We start from the raw sequence: 26,589 nt of genomic DNA, 5'->3' as shown, positions 1-26,589 counted from the left end.
GGCAACCCAAACTCATGGTATCCCTTTATTTGTGAAGGAAGCTTATGCAATATGTGAAGGAAGGAGATCAGCAGTCAGTGTATCTCCAAAAGTAAGAGGAAGTGGAAGCTCCAAGGAAAATACGTGGATCCCTTAATTTCTACCTGCTTAGTCTCTACTGGGTACCTGTGCAATAAAGAATTAATGCTGAAGTTCCTTAAAAGAAGTATCTGTTGGTTTTGATGGCAGCATACACACCAGGCTTCCTGTATGTACTCAAGACAAGCCTCCCAGGGGAGAGCTTAAAAATACCAAATACAGTTTATGCTGAACATTTTGTTTGATTGTTTTTGAAGTAATTGTTATAGATAATGAAATTCAATTAAGTGTATATATAAGCTAATCTGAAAATAATAAGACTAGTTATAAAACAAGAAGAGATACATAACTTGGCTAGATTCCAGAATGAGACAATGAATATTCTAAAAGTGAAAAAAAAAAGAAGAAAAAAGGAAAAACTTACAAACCTGCAAGTACTCATTAGATTATAAAACTTTTCAACAGAAAAAGAAAAGCAGTTAAAGCCCTGGCTCCAGTGAATTCTTAGGGAAAAGTCCCACTGATTGCAACAGATGAGAATTTCTCTGAAGAGCCATAGACCTGTCAGGAGTGATAGGAGGAGTGATGAAAAGAGATGGCAAAATGACAGTGCAGACTGTGTTTTCTTTTTTTTGTTTGTTTGTTTGTTTGTTTTGGTTTTTTAGGATTTGAAAAATAAGATGCTACTATATGACAATTTGTTTACTCCTCAAATGACCTTTTTTGTACTATGGGTTTCCAAAAATTGTAATCCACTGTGCAACTAATGTTAACTGTAGTTGGATATAACTCTTCCCCCCCCCCCAAAGATACTGAAAAATTACTACTTTAAAGGCTACTTTTGGAAAACTTCCCATGAGAAATACAGTGCATAGTGCGCTTTAGTGTACAGAGCTGCTTCTTGTACCATCTGGAAAATTGCGCATTGTTCTTTTGTGGGGAGTTTCAGACTTTTGACATACAAAATGGATTATTTCAAAAGGAATGTTTACTTAATAGAAACAAATTAGTACAAGTAAAGTAGCTGAACCTTCTGCTATAAGAAATACTAGATCAGGCTTTGATTATTATGTAAACTCTCTTAACCTTTGTGACTTAACTAATGTAGCACTCTAAATCACATCAGTATCGTAATGGATTTTGTAACTTGTTTTAACCTTAAACACAAAACAATGTTAATGCTTTGAATTCCAATTGGTCTAGTGTAAAGAAGGACATGGTGTTTTTAAGGAAAGAAGAGTGTTTTAGACTGATGGGTACAGTTTCAACACCTTATCCTCTAAAACACAGTAAGCCCTTGCAATGGAAAGTATAGAAAAATAAAGGGCTACATCTTAGCCAATAGGTAGATGTCAGTGATTTTAATAGGGGCACAGTGATTTACTGCAGCTCAGGATATGACCCATAGCTTGCATTTGTTTACGCAAATATAGTAAAATATATAAAGTCAACTGAATTCAAACTCATGAGTAAGAAGATAAATAAATACATAACATTAGTCAAGTAAACATGATAAAACATGTGCTCATGTGAGATTAGACAAGTGGTCAAGGTAATGAAATGTGTAAGGCAAAAATGAGTGTTTCACATAACCTTCAAAGTTATCTTGTAAAACAAACCTTAAAATGGTTCATTATCAACACAGACTGCATTTCACAAAGATAAATGACAGAATATTGATTTTTTTTTAAGGGGAATCATAATCTATTTTTTTACAAATGCTATGATTATTTCATTCGGAGATATCTACCTCAACAAATATTTATTTATTTACTTACTTACTTATTTATAAAACTAAATGACCAAAATTTAAAAAGTCAGTTAGTTTCCCGAAGCAGATCACTCCATGGCTGAGTGCTGGCTGCACCCTCTCGTCACTGCTTAAAATGAGGCTGCAATTTTGAATTAAAACAACAATTGGTTTAATCTTCTGTACACCAAGCCCTAAGACACTAAGTATTGTAAAGATTTGACCTCCTTGACTTGTGAAAATTCACCCACTTGCCAGATGCAGGTGAGCAGTGAACTGCAGCTTGGGCTGCCCCATGCATCTGGCATGTGGAATCATAGGGTGGGAGAGACCATACTGGTGTGCTGGGGAGCTCATGGTAGGAAGACATGTCCATTGTACGAAATCAGACCATCTGATCTCCTCCTCTGGTCAGGTTCAATGTAACCACATGACACGGATCTTGCAGTCATCAGAGCTGCCCTTTTTTTCCTTCCTGCAAGGGGTATTGCTCCTACAGAATTTCTGCAATGTAAAACTCTGGGCACAACTCTTAACTTCTTTTAGGGTCCAGATGGTTCATGACAAAATAAAACGGAAGAGTGATGACTGGAGTGGAATGACTATCATTCGGCTTGTTCAGCCTTGTTCTAATTCAAAACATGGCAGAACAAAAAACTTAAAAATCAATCATCATCACCAATAAAAAAAATAACACTTGAACATCAGGGAAATTAAAAGCATAGGACTGAAGGGGTGGTTCCGCACTATTGGTTTCTGGTGGCAATGCTGGCTTAGGTTGTTCTGTCCTTGCTCTGGTTACTTCAGTGATTGTCAGCCATCTCCATACTACCCTTCCTTTGGGGACACATGGTGAGGTAAACCAGAGGACCAGGCTTGTTAAAAATAACTCCACAAAAAACAGTTATTTTCAGTTATTTTTAACTTAGGGCTAATTTCTCACCAGTTTATTCTGTGCCTTCATAAACAATAGCACTGGCACAGATGAGGAGATGGCCCCAGGTTAGGAAAGAATGGCTTGGAACAGAGTATACATTTCTTGATGCTGGCACTGTGGTCAAGGTATGTGGATATGCAGTCTAAGTGGAAGGACCATTCATGAGCAAAACACAGTTTCCTCAGAATTTAGGAACACATTTTTTGACTGATAACATATCAATGAAAATATTATATTATATTATATTATATTATATTATATTATATTATATTATATTATATTATATTATATTATATTATATTATATTATATTATATTATATTATATTATATTATATTATATTATATTATATTATATTATATTATATTATATTATATTATATTATATTATATTATATTATATTATATTATATTATATTAGTGAGAAGTACATGGGAGGAACATTTGCTAAACACTAGGCTTTTGGTTGCCATAGGAATAGTTTCCTAATAAATGGAAACTGGCCAATTCTTGTGTTATAAAATTAGCTGTACTCAGATTGATTCTTCAAATGATAACTCTTTCAGGCAGACACTGATAAATCTCGATATTGGTACTTGAAAGGTGATATAGCTTAGACAATTGCCAGCTTTGACTGTGGGCACATAAAGACCTAAGTATTTTAAAGTCTTTGAGCTCTCCCTGAGGACTAGAAGAAATACACTCTCCCTCTCCTGTCCCTTCATGTTGAAGAACAAAAATATCACGGTCCAGTCTAACAGAATATTTATGGATCAAGAGTGTGAGAACCACAAAAGACTTGTTTGAAGACAAGACAGATTAAACTGACCAAAGAACTCGAATGTCTCTACATGTTACAGATCAGAAACCTGAACTGGCACAAGACTGCTTTTGAGAACATTGCTGAAGTTTAATAAATAGCATGTATATCAGGATTTTCAGCAATTCTCACAGTGCACCACAAGTACTCTTGCCATCAACGTCTGTTTGCTAGCAAAGAGGCTGTTAGATGTAACAGAGATTCACAAGAATGACTGGAAGAATATGACAACCATTATAAAATCAAATTGAAAGAAAAATTACTCAGAATTGTTTCCATCCTTTCCAAAGAAACCCAAGACTATAGCTGGAAATGACTATCTATTTCTCGAGTGTACCATGTAGCTTGTTTAATAAACATATAAGGAGCCAGCAGACAGGACACTCAGCTTGCCACTGTGGACTAATGAAATGCTTTGAACTACAGGCAATATGCACACCCAAATTACATACCGTGATACTCACAATATTTTAACTGCTTCACAATGCAGAAGCCAATTATCCTTGGCAAGCATCCTCATCATGCCTTCCAGCTCCCCATCACTCACATGCGGAGTAGTGCCACATCAAAAGAACACAGTCATAAATTCTATAAATCCTTACAGACGAAGATCAAGTGGAAAAAATGCTCCATCTTTTGGAGGAAGTAAAATTTTGAATACAGTAGCATTCATCGGCTCAGAGGTGTTGTAAGTATCCCTCTTTGCAAGAAAGAATAGCTAAAATTTCTGTTTAGATAAACTTATGATGCTTATCACTCTAATAATGACTTTTTGTTATACTATACAACAATCAAGTGAGGCAATGGGATAGATGAATTACATTAATTTAAAAAAATCAAATATCTAACTTTTTATGGACTTTTCTTGTACATTTATACAGGAGCTTGGTCACTAGTTAGTGTCAGCTGGGTTAAATACATATACGATAAAAATTCACAACTAAACTTGAAATTTCTAGTACTACTTACTGCAGAACACTGCATTAAGAGACAGCCCATGATCTAAAATATCCATATTGCTACAGACAGAGAAGCAAAGAAGGGCAAACGACTTGCCCTAGTCTATACTATTAATACATATCTTGTCCATCTCACAACTGGGACCAGAAGACAGGTCCCTGTAATGCAGTCCAAGATTCCACTTAGGAATTACACTGCCCCAGAAGTGATTTAAAATGGCTCACAGGTACCATGCTACTTTCAAAATTTTCTTTTTTCCTTCATAAAACAATAATAATTTGCATGAGAATCATTTTGGGGAAAAATTTGACTTGCCGGTCAAGCTAATGTGGTAGTGACGACAACCTCTCAGAGAAAATAAGACATACCTAACACAAGTGTTCCACAATACTGCACCAGCAAGGGCTGTGATACTTGAATGACAGTCTTCAATGTACCCAAAAGAGCAAAATGTTATGCTTGGGAAGGGAGCAAGTGTTCCATATACATCTGCTGAAATAGATAAGAATATAGGAGCTTTTCAGATGAAGCTGCTAAGGAATCAAATTAAAGAATTAAGATCTCAAATGAGGCAGCTAAGGAATCAAATTAAAGAATTAAGATCTGCTTGTTTATTGTAAGAAAAACTTTACTGTTTGCAAAACAGTGAAGTAGAAGAAAAAATTCCTGAAGGAAGAGAATGTGAGAAGAATGCAATGTCAACAGCATTCAGAAGGAATATGATATACTTGCTGGGCTGCCTGTGTGTTAACAAAGGCCACAATTTGGTGATATAAATACAATTAGTGGCTTACAATAGAGTCATCAGCCAGCAGTTCTGCGTCAAGCCTGAAAAAAAGCGAAGTTTGGGCAAAGAAAAAAACATGTTGGTGTCACATAGACAATTTTAAAGGGGACTGTGTAACTAGCTCTGCTAGAAAATAGAACTTACTATTTGGAAAGCAAGGACATCAAGAATATAAGCTTTTAATCTATAGAACCAACACAACAAAAGCCCTTCAATGTTTCGGGTATGTGACCAAATGTGATACAGAACATGCTGAAAGAAAAGCATTCCCAAAGGAAGCTTGTTCTCTGATATTCCATGGAGAAATTCAAAGTGCAGGAAAACAGTCAGTTTTCTCAGTTTCGTAATATTTTGCTTAATTTCTGAATTATTATTTCATGAGAAACAGATTAAACTTATTTCAGCAAAATACCTGACATTTGCTAACATCTGGTTTTCTATTTAAATATAAAACAATACTTCTAGAATATATCACGTAACCAGACATTCGCTGTTTGATGGGGTAAGAGCACACTGAACTCAACAATGAAGCATGAGGCCAAAACCCAGGTGTTTCTTGGACTGTATTCAGTTAATGCACCACAAATGTAGCTCCTATCCACTGAAACTGATCCTGAATCAGGTAATTTGAGATTAAAAAATTTATTATTTAATTATAAACTCCCAAATTATGCAGTTCTAACATATACTAGGGCATAGCTAAAGTGCATTCCATGGGATTGCCAATTCATATTTTAAATGTTTCTGGAAGTTTACAGACCATTGATACCTAAAGAAAAAGGCTGTCATGGCACAGCACCAAATTGCTGTATTTGCCATCATAACTCCCACAGATGACTGCTGCAATAGAGTATGTCCTAAGATCCTCACACTTGGTGGTGTTCTGCAATAAAACTGAGGTTAGTCTTCCCAGACTCTTGAATTTACTCATAGTTTCTCTCCTACTTTAACACAAATTAGAGCAGTTTTGGTTTATTCATTATGTGAAATAATTCAGATTACTCCCATTTACTCTTTCAGACAATAAAATAATTCAGCTAGTATCTTTAACAGCAGGGTTTTTTTTAGTGTTAAACTGAAATCACAGCTCTAGCCGTTCCAAAAATTCAGCATCAAATTTAGGATTCTCTTATCTTATTTTCTTCCTGCTTTTTACACAGGCCATTGGTTAATACTCCCTACACATAAACTATGAACAATTTTACTGCACTACTCTACTATACAAATCCACACTGTGAAGCACTGTACAATCTGCCCAGATTAGCATTTTTTTATCACTATAAATCACTGGTGTAATGACACTTGATTGGAGCTCTCTAATATGCATAAGCATTCAGACCACTCACCCAAATTCACCCCATCAGCAGCAACAAAGTGTGCGAAACCAGTCAGTGGTGGAACATTGGAGAAGAATCAAGTCCTTGCTCCATGCTGTCATTTAAAGATCTGATACCAGAGAGTGGCTTATCAATGTGCACCTGTATGCATAAATTCGGAGTCTGCCCTGTCATGTCTTACTAACCCAATATATAAACCTCCTTTATACAAACACTTAATTACGAATCTCGATGAACATCTGTAAGTAGTGTACGTCTGAGTTTAACATTTATTTCTCCTTTTCATGAATTGTAAAGATCCTTTTAAAATTATTCTAACTTGCATTATTTAACTTTTCTTTTAACAAAAACTGAAATACAAATTCTCAACAAAGAAATACTAACTATGCTTCAAGTTCCTGCATTCTAGCCACACCATGCACAAATTATGGCTTTCATGGAAGGCTATGTCTGCTTATTTACTTGTTAAGCAGACTAAAATTAAAGAGAAACTCTAGCACAATTATGCTTTTCTGATTGCACATGGTGCCTTCTTGACTTTGAAGATTCCTAGCAAACCAGTGCATCCTGCAATATAATTAAAAATCCCAAACAAATATTATGACACTAATGAGGTAAAGAATAATGTCAGCCAACATCCTCTGGTAAGAAAGTTGAAAGAGTAAGGGAGAGGATATATACAATGTCAATAGACTTCAAAGAGCCTGCCAAGTTCAAATGTAAACAAAAGTAAAGCACTAGCAATAAAATTTAAATTAGTGGTTTGCAGTCATCTAGCAGTCTGATGTCAGGTGGGAAGAAAACAAGATACAGGCAGAAGAGTGAAGCAGATTTGTCCAAAGTCCACAAGAAAGGACTGTGTTTTCTCCATAGAATTAAATTTTTAAAAACCCCCAAACAAACAAATAAAAGCAGTATCCAAGACAGGATGCTTATTTAATTTTTAAGAGCTATTACTCTGCAAGTGGCAGTGTATTAAAATATTTCTTTTTTCTCTGCTTTGTCTATTGGAACTTGCTGACACAAGAAGACATTTTTGTTACAGTAAATGTAGTCCAAGGGTATTAATAGAACAAAGACAAATTATTGATTTTATGTTTTTTGGTTGTTTTTTTTTGTTTGTTTGTTTCGGTTGCATTTTTAATGTTCAGGAAAAGTACCTAGGGAAAAGAGTGTTCTATTATTTTATTACCAAGTTAAACAGAAAGAAGACCTTTAAAAAACTGTGTAAACACCTTAGTGGGTGTGAAACAATCTGAGCTACTCCATTATCTTGCTGAAAATGCTTACAAAATCTGTATACTATGCTTTTGCTACTATTTCATTAGAAATTGGGGGGAGCAGGGGGGAAGAATTATTTACTAGATATTCCAGTATTCTACCACTATCACAAGTCACAAATAAAAGTTAAACATGCAGTTTTATTCTTACAGTTTTCTTGAATTCAAGGTGAGCAATATTTAATGACAGCACAGCCCTATTCGATATTAATCTTTAAATCAAGTCACCAAAGAACCTTAAATTGTACAACTGGCTGACAATGGGACAACTGCTTTCTAATTTTTCCCTAGATATTGCTGAAAAGAACCTAGATATTGTTGTTTATATCGATTAAGTGTAACTCATTTCAGGCTTCAAAACCTATTGCTTTTGCTTCTTATGTTGTTAGCATTGATTTGCAGAACCTAATAGTTCAGGCTTGCTCAAGCAAATCTGGAAAATAAATAGCTCCTGTCATGGACATGTGTTAACCTGCTTAGAGAACATCTACAATACATAACTTGCCGACTTTGCCTTCCTGCTGTCAGTAGGAGAGCTGTAAAAATCAATGCAATCGCAGTAAAAGTAACAAAAGCATCACTAAGATACAAAGAAACACGCTTATTAGACGCTACTTAGAAACAATTTCGGAGCTTGAGACAAAAGGTACCTGGCAGGAGCTGCATTGCCGCAGGACCTGGCAAATGGTGGTACCAGCTGACATGACCCAAATGGTGACTTACATCAAGATAATAGATAACATAATAGATGTAAAATTCCAGGAATATATGGATATGGATATAGATTGGAACTTTGCAATTCATTCAGACCCTGTATGTTCACATTATTCATGACACCCCTCTCATGGCTACTTCAAGTGTGTAAAAAATAAACTATTTACATGAGGTTGTAAGTACCTTGCAAGCTGCCTCTTCCTTATCTCATTCCTCACTCAGTCCTGAGACATTATTTTCCCTCTCTGATCCTATTTCTATACCTTTAAACCAACACATTTGCCATTCTCTTAGCTTCCTTTCACACATGCAGGATCTTGTCTATAGGTTAGCAAAACTGCCTCATCATTCTAATTGAAATTGTGCCCCTAAGTTCCCCACTGCTGTGATGCATCCAAAACCCTGCTAAGAATGAGACTACTGCTGTGTTGGGTGCATTGTTTCTCATGCCAAATAATACAGCCAATGTTGTTTTTCCATCATAATCCATCACCTCATTCCTTTCTTCTGAATCTACCCATCTCTGATGTTCTGACCTTACATTATAAATAAAAAGCTCTTTGAGACACAGACCACCAGTTACAGCTTACCAGTACAAGCCCTGGGCTAGCCTTGGGACTCCTTGGTGACACAGCAGTACTGACAACAAAATGAAAATGAAATGCTGATGTTTTTCTTAAGTTTGGGAATGTTTGGATACATGCATCATCTCTAATCCAGTAAATGAGGCTTCTCTTTCTTGTTAAATCAGTGACAGCAACACTCAAGGAAATCAGAGTGAAGACTTAATAATCTTCAGAAATACTAAAAAAATCCCATTTTAAAAAGTGTATCATAAACTGCAACTTCTAAATAATGCTGATACTAAAATATTTACTGCATTTCAGACTTCAGCCAGTGAGTCCTGACCCTTCAAAATTTAGCAGTTGACAAAAATGACAGCCTAACATCTTTAGTATTTTGACATGTTCACACAGAAGGTCCACCTGACCTCATGGCCTCTGTTACTGCCTTGCTATATCTAATTATGTAACAGAGGATAAATATTTGACATACAGATTTAAAAATATTCTAAGATACTTTATTAAACATTAACCATATTCTAGATTAAAGAATCTGCACAGGACAGAATTGGTGGAGGATGTACTGAAATTATATACATGGTTATTATTTGTCAAAATTTGTGTTTGTTTTTGCTTTTTTACAGGATTTTAAAAAATAATATGCAGATCTTTCACTACAAATGTCAAACCTTTAAGAAAAACTTAGAGTGTTTTTCTAAGAGTTTGATTGTGAAAGGCCACAATACAGCACCATGCTGTTGTTTTTCAAAACAGAACTGATACCAGAGATGTTGCATCATGAAAAAATCCAGGGAACTTGCAAGAGTTGCAAGAAAGCTGCTCTGCAAACTTCCCTGAAGGTGACTCTGCTGTGAATGCTGTGCAGAACGGCAACCACTCCATGCAGCAGCTCAGGCAGGAGCCAACGGGCCAGCAAAGGCCACATGGAAGGACTTTAATCTTCTGTAACCTTGATCGATGTTGGCTGACTAGTCCCGGGAAACACAGTCAGGCCTCTGCTTCTGTGACTCACATCTTTATTACAATATACATTTCCTGGTTAAATCGATTAGCCTGCACAATACATACTACCTTGTGTATTAATAATGTACACTTAATCTGCAACTTTATCACTGAAGTACATTTTATTACATTGGATGATGTAAATACAATCACTCCCATTCCTGGTAGGTCTTATGCCTTTATGATATCCATAAAAATATATGCATGCATTGTGATGTTTTGAGCAAATATATCAGAAATACGAAAGATAAAAGCCAACAATGAACTGATGCTTTGCTATATAATTCAATAATGCACAAACAACCCATGCTAAATATTACAGATGAAGGCAGAGTCACTCTAGACTTATTTCAAGGACAGTTCAATTACAATAAAACCACCATAACAATGTACATTGCAACAGTTCTGGTATAGTCTAAGGATTTTAGGTGGTAAATTAAATCAGGCCATGCACCAAATAAAGGAATACAGGTAATACCACTTGTACTGTCCTTAGCTGAGTTATTTCACGGAGGAGAATATCTACTAGCAGAAAATTTGTCATTAAAGCATTTTAGGCAAATCCCTTTGGAGAAATATAGCAAGTATCACTGAATACCATCTCTCTCTCTCTGTGTGTCTGTTTTGTTTTCGTTTTTGTTTGTTTTTAATACATATCTGTCTTGTTTCCAAGAGATTGTATGGTTACTGAGAAAATAGGTACAATATTGATACAGTATCAGATACATGATACATATGGTTAAGCTGAAGAAAGCTATGAAGGTAACTAGGAAAATGAAATAGGACCTAAGCAAGCTCACAATGTTTTACAGTGAGTCATGTGTCCTTAGCAAACAGGGGCATTCTGATTTCAGGGAAACCATTGCTCCCTGAGAAATTAGATAAAAAAATTTCTCTTAAGTGAATTCACTCCCACTCCTTCAGGCTAAAGGAAATTTGGTCATCTTCAGCAGCATTCAATTATAATGTAGCTATACATTGCCACAGTTAGACAGGCACAGATGGTTTCTTTCAGCTATGTTTTTTAGACTACCTTATATCGCATCCACTTTTAATTCCGAAAATGGGAACAGTTTCACCTCATTAACACAAGGATTTTCAGAGGTCACACTGACACATCCAAAGTCAACAAAGGGGCAGGCATGCGGAGTTAAAAGATCCTCTAAGCAGACTGTTGACTTCGAGGCTTTAGAAGAAAAGGAGGGTTTTTTTAATCACATGTGTTAATGTTCTAGATAAGGGAAATTTGCCTCTTCCCAGACAGTATTGCTGTATAATACCCTAATTAATGGCTTTCTAATTAATGATGAACTTGAAGGACAGGTGTTCCTTCTCCAGCAGGGGGATTGGACTAGATGATCTTTCAAGGTCTTTTCCAATCCCTAACATTCTATGATTCTGTGACAGAATTCTCACTCATTACACGACCTCCCAAAATCTTTAGAAATCATAACATCCCTATGTGTCTTTATGTGCAGTATTATAACATAATCACAGCCTAAAACAAAGAAACACGACATCCTATTGATGCTCTCTCTTGAAGACTATTTTCAAGCATGTATTGAGGCAAAGGGGCATTACAATTACCCAACATCAAAACAGGGATAAAGCCATAAATAAGATTAAATGAAGCAGCTACAAATTTGAAGGAGTTAAGCCAGAGATGTCGAAATCTGCTTGCAGATAGAAAAACACACCTGATTTCGATTTGACACTCTTTACACAGAAATAATAGGTGACTCTAACAACTTTATGACTGTACTGGTCAGTTATAGAAGATTCAGGTACAGTAAATAAAAATTAATTCTACCGTGTGTCACTACTTTGGCAATTGTGAAACGGATTTAAGACAACTCCAGTTAACAGACTTTGTTTTCTTTCCCACCAGAAACAGAAATTTACAGGAGTGTCTAAAACTACCCTCTGCCTTAGAGACCAAAGTATGTACGAAGAACAGTCCATCAACATGATCATATAGATTTCAAATGCCATAGAACCGAGTCGCAAAATGTAGTTGGTCGTGCCGGTGATAAACTTCAGACAATCTGCTCCCTCTCTTTTAATTTCACAGGAAAAGGCTGCTCTCTGGTCTCTCTGCAGCAGCACAGCTCGACCACCTGCGCAGGCTTCCCGAGGGGCTGCGGAGACGGGGAGGCAGAACCTACCATCCCCTGTGCAAGGCCACTGGATGCCACTTTGGCACTTCCCTCAGGAAGAGCCTGAGGCCTGACTCCTGGCAGCCAGAGACGATTTGTTTTGGGGATCAGTACCACCTGCTACTGATTTCAGTTTTTTTTTTTTTTTTTTTTTCTGAAAATCTACTCGTCCCACCGTATTTTTATCAAGCCTGGTTTTGTTATCCACATGTAATTATTCCAAATGATTCAGCACACAAATTAAAGTTAACTTGTATGTACTCGGTGGCCCCGGCGTGCTGGAGCAGCGCTGAGGCGTCAGGACTGCTACTCCAGGAGGGACATCACGGCACTACTTGGGCTTTAGTTTCCCCACCGCAGCCCGGCGGCAAGGCTGGGTTTCCGCTCCGTGCGGGGACGCGGCGGGGCACGGGGCTCCGGTCCCGGTCCCTGCAACCCCGCGGGCGGCGACGCCGCGTGCCGGGCCGGCAGCCCCTCCCCCACCCCCGCTGACGTCAATGACATTCTTATCGCGCTGCCTGCGACAGCAGCCGCAGCCCTCAGGGGCCGCTCGCGCGGGGCGCTCCCGGCCGCCGCCAAGCTGCGGAGTGGAGCCGCCGGCAGATGGGGCGGCCGCCTGGCTCCCGCCGCCCCGAAGGGCTTTTTCCTGACGGGGTGGGATGGTGGTGGAGCGTGGGGGGGCGTGTTGCTCCTCCTGGCAGCCGGCCGGCGACGGCGGGCGCGACGTCCCAGCCTCGCCGCGTCGAGCCTCCCGGCGGAGCAAAGGCAGACCCGCCGGGCCGAGCCGAGGTGAGCGCGGCCCTGCGGAGTGCCCGCTGGCTCCCGTTCCCCGCTCTCGGCGGACCTCGTGCCGGTGGAGCAAGGAAGGGGCACCCCAAGGAGCGCAGCCGGCAGCCATGGAAATGTTGTTCTCCTAAAGGCACAGAAGGTTTTAAAAGTGCGGCTTCCAGCTGAAGTGTCTGATCTAAAACATTAACCCCAAGGCACCAAGTCTTTTCCCTTTCATGCCCGTTTCCTGTCACCCTCAGCGTCTTTGTTTTCCGTGGCCTTAGACCTATATGCAGCAGCACGAGGCAGAGAAAGACCGGGCACCTGACGGTTTGTTTTTGCACCGTAGGCGGTGAGTTTTGAGAAACGAGATTCCTGCTGGAGCGCTCCGGCTGCTCGGATCCCACACGGAACGCTCAGCGCTGAAAACCGCGCGGAACGAAGAGGCGGCAGCGGGGAGGTCAAGGCCGCTGATACGCAGGCGGGCGCTGACGTCAAGCTGCAGACGCATTGTAAAAGACAAAAAGGACAAAGACCCGAGATTCTATGAGATTAAATCCATTCCAAGCTTGAGCTGGTGGGAAGACCGTTGGTAGAGGGGGACAGCGATTAGCTAGCTGGTCAGGCTGGTTTGGTGATGTAAAGTCTAACTGGATTTGCACTGAAATCTGTAGCATCCATGCATTTAAATGCTCACAAGGTGTAGTGTGTCAGTCTGGTTTGCACCTCATAACTGACTCAGCCGATTGCTAGTTTTCCTCATCAGTGAAACGTCTGTTCTCATAAGCCTTTTTCCTGTCTGCTCTCCTATATCCATGCCTTTGTGCGTCATCAGTACATATATATACTCACAAACACCTAATATATTCCATATATACATGTACTGTATGTACAAAATCCAACACAGTAAATTTGACAAAATTATTGCAATGTATGCCCTTGTCTCTGAAGCGAAATTCCCTTTTGAATTAAATATGTTAACACCGTGATTTAAGTCCTGGTGGTTTTTGTTTTGTTTTGTTTTGTTTCTTAACAGTCAGATACATGCTATCACAGTGTTTGTCCATGTATACACTATTTCTGTGCATTTCATGAAGCAGTAACACTCCCACACACCCAAGAAGGCAGTGCCAAATCACACTGCACCCTGGAAAAAACAGAATTACAGCTGTTGGACCTGTGTGTGAATTTGGCCTACATAGTAGGAAGTGGCACCTCAATGGGTTTGCAAAGCACAATAGACTGGGGAGGTGCAGACACAGTTGCTACTCATGAGGTTTTTTACTGTTTCACTGTAACACCTATACTTGAAAATATTGTTATTACTTTTGAATTTTTTTTCTTCAAATGGATGGCTATGCACAGACAATGGAATGGAAAAATGATATGGAGACTATACTTGTTCCCTTCCTGCTCAGTAAGCACATCACTCATTTCATGTGCCTTTTTTTTTGATTACAGAAAGTAATTTCCACAGAAGCCAATAGGACTCAAACAAGAGAAATTAATGGAAATCCAGTAACATTTTTTAAGTCTGATAATCATGTGCTATTCCTGGTTATGGTGGCAGCTGTCTTTTGTAAGCATGGACGAAAACATAAGGGAGAAAGTAGAAAAGCAGAGTCTGTCCCATGTCCACATTACTCAAAATAGGTGATTCTTTTTCAGAAGGTCAGATATGTTACAAGCATACCCTGCTGCATCAAACGATTAAGCCACAGTTGGCCTTTGCTGAAAAATTACTGAAAAAACTGTGTGAAAAATGTTTTGCTGCAGACAGGACTATATTCTTTATTTTTTTTCAAATTGGCCTGTTGTTGTTGTCACCCTTACAGATGCAGCAATAAAGGTGCAAATACAGACCCACCATCAGATTTGTCAGTGAAAACAACTGGTACAACATCAAATGGCATTCTGTGGCAGGACTCCTGTCATTCATGCCACCTATGTAGTGAGGTGAAAATCCAGTGAAAACAAAGCTGAGAAACTGAGTCAAATCTAGGCCAGGCCTGAAAAGGCTTAATCAAATCCTGTTTGCTGAGGTGGCTGTTTCAAATCCAGACTTGACAGTCAAACCAAGAACAGCAAATGAGATGTGACTGAAATGGAACCCAGCTTTCTACTCATTAAAATACACTTGAAAAAAATGGTTGGGCTTCATGCACACTGGCCAGCAACAGAATCTCAGAAAAAAAAAAATTTCCTGAATTGTGTTTATGTTGAATACAATAATTTTAAGATACAATAGAACCGGCAGCTTTGAATGGGGAATTTTACACCAAAAGTCCATCGCTATAGCCTATGGTGAATTCAGAGTCTCTGACAACAGGAAAATAATATTTTGCTCTTTGTGTATAGATTTTGAATGAAATTAAAAGGTTATTGTGATCTCTGAATCTAATCTTATCACAAACAAGTCTGATTGTGTAACTGGTTTAAATAGGAGAAGAATTCTATTTGTCTAGGATTAGATTCCATTTAAGATCATCAATATAACAGCAAAGCCTGCCAGAAAAGAAGTTTTACACCATACAAAATGTCGCGGTTGGGACGGACAAATGACATAGACTGAGTTCTTAAGTACAAAGAGCAGTCTCCATTTATTGCCACAAACGCTTTTTTATATAGTCTTTACCAGCTCAAGTGTCTTTTTGCTATTGGTTACAGGCTGCAATAGTAACGTATCATTGGCTAATTTTGCTGTCGTCAGTGTTAACTCTTTTACTCCCTTCTTTCTCATGGGTACACCTTAATATCTTCAAGGTTAATCTATGTTCCCATACCCTCTGTCAGAGAATCCACGGACCCACCGTAGTCCCCCACAATGAAGTGTTCTGTCTCTGCATTTGCAAGAGTAAATAAAATCCCTATGACTGTGACATTTATAAAAGTATACTGAGACCATCTGAAAGGATGATAAAATTGACACTTCTTATCTGTGTATTTAAAAAAACCCCAGACTTATAATGCTTTTCTGAATCCAATATGAAGATATTACAACATTACTGACCTGGCAGATACCTACATATACAAAGTTACTATATACACTGTAACAGGCTGGGATATGAATATATTAATATATTAAAAAGTAAAAACCAAGCAATTTTAAAGTTAGAAGCCATTTTTTTTTCCTTTTTTCCTCTATGATTGAGGTATATTTCCTCAAATGTAATTTTTTAGCTGGATATTTTTGAAACATACAACTAGCAGACACATGCACAATTACAGTCACTGATCTGTGCTCTTTGCCTGATGAGTAGCCTGGAAATTCCATTCCCATTTACAGTTGTGATGGACTACAGTTGGTTGTGCTAACATTTCCAGATCACAGGAGAGTCTGACATTTACTCTCAGCTACACATTTTCAAAGTATTAGTAACACCGAAGCCATCTTTTTGCATTACAGCAGTTTCTAAAATGGCAAGAACTGGAAATTGCAGTCTTAAAATATGGCTAGATAGATATAGTGGCCATGTAAGTATCATGAATAACATTATCTTCATGGAGAAAGCCTTCACAGAAAAATACACTTAGCAGAACCACTGCCCCTGCCCCCAGCCTTTTAAGAACATTTCCTGTTTCCATCCTCATCTAACAGAACAGACCATATGGAGACAAGAAGTTTAAGAACACTATCTCCTGAATTGTCTTCCTCTCTTAAACAACATGTTACATGACTGACTAGACATGGGTAGCTATCTTTTCTATGAAACAGTTCAAACTTTAGTTTACTATGCCAATTACGTAGACTAAAAGCCTTTTCTAATGAACCTGACTGCCATCTGGTAACAGTCCACCCTCCAGGAACACAACATAGAGCTGAGTTTGCGAACTGCTAGAGGCAGTCTTGTGTAACGGGAATTTGGCTAGTTTGGACTTTACACATGCAGTATGTTCTGTTTAAAGCTATGTTGCCACTGTAGCCATGGATGTGATCATAGCATGAGCAGATATAGCTAAAACAGCTTTAATCTGACAGCATTTCTTCCTGGGCTTTTTCTTCTGGTCATCTTTGCAGTCCTCCAATTAAAGACTAATTAGTCAATGGTTCCTACAGTATGTCCACTAAGGAAGCCACTTGCATATGGGTTACTTAATACAAGGGGAATTTTTAAATGCTTGCTAAAGCAGTAGTCACTACTGTAATATATTCCTGAGGTATTTCCTGTTTTTTTTTTAGCATAGTAATAAGTTATCTAGTAGCAAAATTCACCCACTCAGATGTAATCCTACCTTGTTCATTATTATTAAGGAAACAAACGTTTTATTTTTATCATATTATGATATGGTTTAAAGACTACCTTAATTTATTGTCTGTCATTTACATTTTAATCTGGCTTATAATTAGTTTAACTTCATCTCTAATTTACACTTTTATAAGATAAACATCAGTTGCAGAAGTTAATTTACAATGCTGCATGGGGAAAGGATAATGAATCAGACTGGCAACTTGCTACTAGTATCTTAATGTATATATTTGGGAATAATTTTTAGTATTTAGTATCAACTAAAACTTCATGTATGTGGTCATGGCTGCTTCATTAATTCAGAATATCATCATAATGGGGATAAAATCAAGACATTCCTGGTACAAAAAAGTCTGCTCCTACACAAGATGGAGCTGAATCCTCTTAACTGTGAGTGGATTATGGACTATGATAAAAACCACAAAATTTTCAAATTCTGTTAACAGAAAGCAAGAGTCATAGAGCTGTGCAAACCTGCCTGAGTACTATGGCTTGTATTTGGTTAAGAAATTTTTAAAAAGTCATACGCTGGTGATTTTAACATTTCAAGTGAAAGCTCTCCAGTTAGAACTACTGTCACCTTCAGTGCCTCTTGTCATTTCCCCTACAGTCCCAGAAGCAAGTCTGGTAAATTCCTTGTTGCAGCGCTTCCCTGGCAGGTTTCTGCTAGGAAATATTTTACAATATTTGGGACTACATTAGGCTGCCCATGGCTGTTGCCCCTTTTATGAACAGTAACACAGAAGTAATGTCTCAGGGTCTTGCCTAGGCACTCAGGGGGCCAGGGCCACTCACTGAGGTGAGTTGCCTAACATAGGAAAAAATGGTCTTTCTGTGTGAACTCCTGGCCTGCGAACAGAAGCCTGAGTTTTAGGCGTTTCTGATTCTTGAATGTTTTGATCCCCGTTCCAGAGAAAGTGTATTAGGCACAAGCTGATTTTCCAACTGTCAGACCTGGAATTACTCCTTTGAGCTGAAGATGAGTCACGTTGCAGAATGTAATGCAAAATGCATGAGGTCAGAAAGACAATGAGCAAATGGGAGGCTGTCCCTGCTGACTGGTAATGAGGTCACTTCTGGAGAAGATGTTGTGCAGGGGCATGTCCTAAACTACTCCTAGGGTCATTTATTCATTTTATCTGAGCATGAACAAAAGACTATATGTGGAGACACTTGCAGAACTTCCTAGTACACAGAAGAAGAGCTGTTATTCTTGCTTGTCTCCAGGGTTATGTGACCCTGGCTGCTGTCTGCTCTGATTCACTGCTTTGTTCAGGCTCCATACTTGGGAGTCTGCACATCATAAAAGCAGAACTTAGGCACTTTAATGGGTGATCTCAGTGTAGCCCTTAATTTTTAAATGGATACTCAGGAAAATGAATAGGCTTTAATGGACCAGTTTCTCAGTAACCTGTTAATGGAAAAGAGATCTACTTTCAAACCTGTCTTTTCAATTAGACAAAAGATAATGTACTACTGATCAGAGATGTCAGAGGCTGGATGAGATGTGAAATGAAGGTGGACGTAGACCACATCCCACGGTCATACCAGAAGACACATATGTCTATTTTTTTTTCCCATATTCATCAGCCAATGGTCTGCATTCATAACAGGAATGAGAAAAATGTCACATAGTCCTATTTTTCTTTCTGATTCTTCCCATCTCAATCCTACAAACCAAATCACCTTTCACTCGTTTCAGTTTTTTTGCTGTTCTTATTGATTCAGTAAATGCTGCCTGAGGTCATGTACAGTTCTTGACTACCAGTGATGGTAAGTGACACAGCTGGGCTGAAAGGAGAAGAGGAAGCCCACAAATCTTGTAATCCTGTCTGTCTTTCCAGTAAAATAGACAGTTGGGTGAAATGGTAATGTAGGAACATTCATGGAAGCAGCATAATGTGAGACCAATTTAAAAGTAAGAAGAGCAGATCAATGTTGGGCTGCATATCAGGTAATCAATGTGAAGACTGATGATGCCTCTCCTGTTTTGTTTGTAAACTGATCACTATTCTAGTTTCAAAATGTGTGGATCTAGTTTCAGATCAAGGCTGTACTACACTGCAGTCCTAAGGAGAAGTAACCTGAAGTGCTGGATGTACTTTATATGCAGAGGTCTCTATGAACTTTGATAACCTAAACAAATTTCCATAGAAAATAGACTTTTAAGAAATTAAAAGTCATATGTAAAAGCCAAGTGTTGTAGTCTACACACTGCAAAACAACTACAGTTATTTCCTAATCGTTGATTCACATGGTTAGTTTCAATTGCATGGATATTCTTTCCATGAATGTTTTTAACTATGATTGTACTTCTCTGTTTAACTTACTTGCTGGTTTATGAAAGCTTACATATTTGACTGTCAGGTATCAGTGCTGAAATGCAAAATTCAGAGTGCACATAATACTGAGCAAAATGCATCTTTTCATGATACATGCTAATCAGCATTTTTAAATGACATAACATAAACCACCATTTTGCAATTGGTATAGTCAGGGCAAGTAATTGTTTAAACATCCTAGGCAATCCTGAAAACTCTTAGGTTTGTCATACTTTCATTGTACAGAGAGCCTGAATTTTTCAGATTTTTCTATGGTACTATGCAGTAGTCAAATGTAGGGAGTGTTCTATTTTGTGCCCTGGTTTTATTCACTTCCTAAATATGAAAAGATACACGAACAGCTTGTGTTGTCCAAAACCATGTCAATCCTCCTCCTGCTGTTCTGCACTGAGAAAGTTAATCACTATTTAACAAACCCACCAAACTTAATGGAGCACTAGATAAAAATTTCATTTGGAATCTCTAATTCAGTTAGAAAATTTTTGCAATGTTAATTAAAGGTCTACAAAGCAAGATGGAGAAAGCATTCAGTAAGGCTTCACACATGTATCCTGTCAACAACAACCTCTTGCCTAAACCAAGGAAGGGGCTGAACTGATGGCACAAATGCTATTCCCTTCAAAAGGGAAGAACAATTTAGTAGCTATCTTTTCGAATTACCCATTTTAAGCATGTATTTTTTCATTATAGCACATGACTGTGCTGCACAAACTGTGACACAGAGAGCTATTTTTTTTCATCTAATATTAGCAAATATGGCTTCCACTTGTGAATATCAAATGCCCACAAACTCTTATGTTCAAGGAAAGAAACTGCTGCTTCACCTCTGAAGTTGGTGAAGTGACTGTGAAAGGCTGGGTGGGGAAAAGACTCCTGCCTCTCAGATTCTCTGCCTGTTCACTGCACACATTGTTTACTGTGGGCTGAATGAATTTCAGTGTGAATGCAATTTGTACCCTGTAATATGACTTTGTTTTTACTATGGGTAAGAAGGTTGTAAATGAGAGGACTCTCCTTTTAGCTGTCAGGACCTAGGCAAGGCCTTTAGTGTTTAACTAAAAAGAGTAGCTGATGTAAATATAGCTATTTTTCAAATCTGTTTTATTAATGAAAAATATTATTGATCATTAAAAAAAAACAATATACAGGCCTCTTTAAAGTACTTTATACAGTAGTGATAGGTGCTTGGTTCAACTCCACTGAAGCTGATGATCATCAATCCTTTATTCAGGACATTTGTTCGAAAATTGTGAGCTTGTTTTGCAAACAGAATAGCTGAAACTACCTAAAATAAAGGATATCTGCATTGCTAATTGGTTACTGAACTACATTGACCAGCCAGAGGGACTTCATGTGAAGCTTAATCTATATTTGCTCTGGATTGCACAATATAAATATTTATTTTTATCTACTATCTGAATTCATAGAATCATAGAATGGTTTGAGTTGGAAGAGACCTTAAATGTCTTCTAGTTCAACCCCCCTGACATTGGCAGGGAAACTTTCAGATAGATCAGGTTGCTTAAAGCCTCATTCAACCTGGCCTTGAACACTTCCAGGGATGGGGCACCCACAGCCTCTCCGGGCAACCTGTTCCCATGTCTCACCATTCTCACAGTAAAGAGTTTCTTCTTAATATCTAATCTAAATCAACCCTCTTTCTGTTTAAAACAGATACCCCTCGTCCTATTGCTACACTCCCTGATAAACAGTCCCTCCCCATCTTTCCTGTAGGCGTGCTTTAGGTATGAAAAGGTCACTATAATGTCTCTCCAGGCTGAGCAACCCCAACTCAACCTGTTCTCACAGGAGAGGTGTTCCATCCCTCTGATTATTTTTGTGGCCTCCTCTGGACCCTCTCCACCAGGTCCATGTCTTTTCTGTACTGAGGGCTCCAGAGCTGGACACAGTACTCCAGGTGGGGCCTCACCAGGGCAGAATAGAGGGGCAGAATCACCTCCCTTTAGCTGCATGCTCCTTTTGGTGGAAACCAGGATGCAATTGACTTTCTAGGCTTTGAGTACACATTGCTGGCTCATATTCAGTTTTTCATCCACCAATACCTACAAGACCTTCTCAAGGCTGCTCTCAATTCACTCATTGCCCAGCCTGTATCCATGTTTGCGATTGCCCTGACACAGGTGCAGGACCTTACACTTGGCTTTCATGAGTTTCACATAAGCCCAACTCTCAAGTCCATCAGGGTCCCTCTGGATGACGTCCCTTCCTTCTAGCATATCAACCACAGCATATAGACTGGTGCTGTCAGTGAACTTACTGAGGGTGCACTCAATCCCACTGTCCATGTCACCAACAAAAACATTAAATAATACTGGTCCCAATAAGGATCCCTGAGGGACATCACTCATTCTGGTCTCCACCTGGATATCAAACCATTTTTGGTTTTTGTGTTCACTCATGTTTTCATGGTTACTTTATCCCCTGCAGTGCTCTGTCAAAATCCCAGACACAGGAAAGAATAAAAGGCATCTGGATTTTTGAGGACATCTTCATGCAGTGGTACACTGTACAATCTGGTTAGGCCCTGGAAGAGTCAGCAGGGCATGTAACACTTTGCCTTCTGGACTTTTGAACAGTTTAAAGCATATCAAGAATTTTACTTCTTACTGAACAAGAATTTATTCCATTTTAATTCCATCCTGTTATTAAAAAAAATCTTTCTGTTACAGAACTGGTATGAGTGAGAGATACACTTACATAGAGATATACACACTTCAAATAATTTATTATTTCAATGCCATGTTACCTACTGGTTTCCATTTGTAACCTTTGGTTCTTCTTTTATGCCCAGCTGTTTGTATTTAGAAAGACATTTGTGTGTATGAATATAGACGTTTAGCTTACTATAGTGATATTTGTTTAAGTATATCATACTGAAAGACAGGAGGCTAATATTTAATTAATTAATGTTTATTTATTAAATGATGATTGATTATACTTTAAATGTAATTAAATGAAATCTCTAGCAAAAGACTGGTAAGTCCCATTTCTCAAACATAACTTAACTGGGAAACCAGAAACTAATCAAAACAGATCATGAAAGGTGTTGGACAAATACCATGAAAAATATGCAAGAAGTTCCATTTAATTAGCAGGATATTGATTTCTGCTGGATTTAAGATGCTGAGCCATGAATGGAAAGAGTGTAACTCAGGCCCAATAAGATGCAATGAAAACATGGACTAGAAAATTAATTTGGTTAGCTTTATGACCTCAGAATCTTTGCCAATAATTTTTTTTTCTATTGCTGTGTTTTTTGCATACATGACAAAATCTGAAGGGGTTTTCCTGACACTAAGCCACAAGCTTCATACATTTTAATAAATCATGTAAAACGTAGCTTGTTATTGAACAGTTCCATATATTTTCCTCTGTCTGATTAAACAGGTTTGCATTAGTTTTTGATAGAAAATAGTAAAGTGTAAAGAGCTTCTAAAAAGTGCAGTTTTGCAATTATGATTTACTTTATGGTTAAATTCAATGCCCTTTTTGTTACGCATACAAGTTTTCACCTACAGGTCTTTGGCACTGCATTTGTAATATAAAGGGCCACTTACGCAAACTACATTTAAATCCACTTTAAAGCTACTACTATGAATTAGGTATTATGTCTATTGAGTACATGTATGTATGTGAATCAGACCCTATATCTTGTTGTGATAGTATTCGGAGGCTCAGAAACTCATTCTTTTGGACAAGCTTAGAATCATAGAATCATTCCCATTTGAAGAGACCCTCAGGATCATCGAGTCCAACCATTACCTAACTTAACTATAGCACTAAACCATGTCCCTAAGAATTTCATCTAAACCTCCAGGGGTGGTGACTCAACCACCTCCTTGAGCAGCCTGTTCCAATGCCTGACAACCCTTTCCATGAAGAATTTTTTTCTAATATCCAATCTAAACTTCCCCTGGTGCAACTCGAGGCCATTTCCTCTTGTCTTATAATTTGTTACCTGGGAGAAGAGACCAACATCCTCCATACTACAACCTCCTTTCAGAACTTACTTCCTTCTGCATGCAGAATCTTTGTACATAAAAGCAGCTGTCAGATTGAGTTTGCAAATTATTAGTGGACAGAGAAATTGTAAGACCTTCTATCTGTTTAAAATCTGACACATTTTCTTCCTCATTCAAATTATTCTGATTTATAAATGCAGATACTGGAACTGAAGCAGCCAAAAGATATCTAATGCTTGCTGTCCTGGTTTCAGCTGGGATAATTTTCTGCCTAGTAGCTGGTATAGTGCTGTGTTTTGGATTTAGTATGAGAAGAATGTTAATAGCACACTGGTGTTTTAGTTGTTCCTAAGCAGTTAAAGACTTTTCAGCTTCTCATACTGGCCTGTCAAGGAGTAGACAGGGAGTACACAAAAGGCTGGGAGGAGACACAGCAGGGATGGTTGACCCCAACTGATCAAAGGGATATTCCATACCATATGACATCATGCTCAGTATGTAATCTAGGGGAAGAAGAAGGAGGAAGGGTTGTTCGGAGTGATGGTGTTTGTCTTCCCGACTAACTACTACACATGATGGAGCCCAGCTTTCCTGGAGATGGCTGAACACCTGTCTACCCATGGGAAGTAGTGAATGAATTCTTTTTTTTTTCTTTACTTGCATGTGTGGCTTTTACTTTATTTGTTAAACTGCCTTTATCTCAAGCCACGAGTTTTCTTACTTTTCCCTTTCTGATTCTCTCCCCCATCCCACTGGTGGAAAGGGAGACATGGGCATAGGGAAGTGAGCGAGCAGCTGTGTGGTGCTTAGTTGCCTTCTGGGGTTAAACCACAACACTTGTTTACTTTTTTGTCAGTGAAAATTAAAACCTGCAAGCTCAAAAAAATTAAAACCTGCAAGCTAGGTGTGTTTTGTTTTGTCGTTGTATTTGTTTGTTTGTTTGTTTTTGTTTGTTTTTGTTTTGTTTTGTTTGTTTGTTTGATGAAAAGTTATGTATAATTCACTGGTTGTGTTAAAAGAATTACTATCAACTTTAAATGAAACACCATTCATATCACTGCCTGGAAAATGTGATTCATAGTGAGAGGAACCCCTCTTCTGGTTGAAGCACAGAACACCACTCATGGCAGCAAGGAACAGCGAACATGGAGTTATCACCAGGCTGATCTCAATCCTGGGGGGGAGATTTCACTTTCAGGAAGCAATTAATATCTGTTTGTACATCTACTTATTCCCACTGACTATAAGAGTACTCTAAAGAGCCTTGACAAAATAGGTATCTACATCCCAGATGTCTAAAGCAAGTAAGAAAAGTGCCATCTAAGAATGCTGTTACATGTAAAGCTCCCACCTCCTACCCCCTAATTTGTCTGCAAGAAGAACACACAGTATGCTGTAGCATACTTGGATGGTATTGAAATCAAGTATGCCATTGGTATTTATTAGCTTCTTTCAACAGTTTCCAAAAGGGGTTCATGTGGATATATTGAATGAAACAAACCATATTTTGATCATCAACTTCCACATATTTACCTTGAAAATCACTGCAAATTTTAAGGCTACCATGGTCACTGTTGCTTCTAAGAATTTGAACTTTTGATTCCTGTGCTGCTTCACTTGTCAAGTTTCTTACTTTTTTGCTAATGTATTCTCTCCCAAATTTATGCCTCAGGGTGAATACTTAAAACAGTAAATGGAAGAATTTTGCTCTTGCTATTTTAGTAACTTGTCTTTACCAAGCCCCTTTTTATCTTTCCCTTGTCTTTTTCCCCATATCTTGTGCAGTTGTTCCCTTTTGCTACACTTCTGCTTTCTGTGATCGTGTCTTTCCACAGTTAGAGTCTTACTGAAGACACTTCTAAGAAGCTTAGCAACATAAACTCTCTGTCTAAAGTGTCTGTATCTGGTTTAGGATTGACATAGTTTAGTGACACTGTGCCTTTCAGTCAGCTAGTTTGTTACACTGATGATCAGGTCTCACTGAGACAGCTAGCTGTGCCATCTGGATGAGATGATGGGGTTCTACCTGTCTGCTGTGTTGTTCTGGATAATCCAGAACACTACCTCACAGAACAGCGTGACCAGCAGGATTTCTCAGCAGGAAGGATCCGCACAAGCTACACTTCAAACATTCCCCAAAAGAATTCAAAAAGCTTAGTAGCATCTGAAAGGGTTTTCAGGTCTTTTTGTGTAGATTAAGAAAAGTGTTTGTAACATATATTCCTTTTTGGCATAGTACTGTAGTGCAACATGTTTTACTAGGATTTTATATGCCCCAAGAAAGCACCTATGCATACTTCTGTGTTTATGTGATGAAATTCATTGCTATGGAAATATCAAAACCAGTCTATGACTAAGAATGGGCAAACCTGTTCAGACAAAATAGTATCCAGTCTCAATCTCCATTCAACAACCAAAATGAATTGTAGCTATTTTCATGCTTTGTAGAAAGTTATTATCTTTCCTGTATCATTAAAATGTTTTAGCCACTTATATCCAGTGCATGCAGGCCCCAGCTCACCCAATTCAATACATAATTTGGGCACAGCAACTCCAGCAGCAACTCTGAGAAATCAGATTAAACTAAATTAGATTAAACTAAACTATCCTTACTATTCTTTGCCTTCTCTTGCTTGAATTTCTTGTCACAGAAGCATTTTCCAGATTACTTGCAGCACTGACTGCACATCCTTCCTTCTAAATTTTAGAACTTCAGATGATTTATTGCTTCTGATGTGTAGAATGCACTCTCAGGATTAACTGATTGGAAACCTTCAGATTGGGGAGAATTTAAAAAGTGCAACAGTATCTTGTAGCAGAGTGTGTCTTGAATCCTATTGTCTGAG

The 26,589-nt window shown here is 38.3% G+C and overlaps 2 protein-coding genes across 3 annotated transcripts in view; one reads left to right on the top strand and one right to left on the bottom strand.

Annotated features, from left to right (window-relative positions):
- LOC309451561 (3',5'-cyclic-AMP phosphodiesterase 4D) overlaps window positions 1–26,589 on the bottom strand; it is a gene marked incomplete at its 5' end in the record, with an annotated part of 350,513 nt that overhangs the window by 65,233 nt on the left and 258,691 nt on the right. The gene's annotated exons all lie outside the window — the stretch shown is intronic.
- On the top strand, window positions 10,298–14,273 carry LOC309451563 (uncharacterized protein). Its single transcript, XM_082075314.1, has 2 exons — window positions 10,298–13,192; window positions 13,521–14,273. Exons 1-2 carry the CDS (start codon window positions 13,007–13,009, stop codon window positions 13,719–13,721), a joined length of 387 nt encoding a protein of 128 aa, XP_081931440.1. The 5' UTR covers window positions 10,298–13,006; the 3' UTR covers window positions 13,722–14,273.

The sequence above is a fragment of the Streptopelia decaocto genome, assembly GCF_964273445.1.
Source record: "Streptopelia decaocto genome assembly, chromosome: Z".
NCBI lineage: Eukaryota > Metazoa > Chordata > Aves > Columbiformes > Columbidae > Streptopelia > Streptopelia decaocto.
This window is presented reverse-complemented; position numbering and strand designations above follow the sequence as displayed.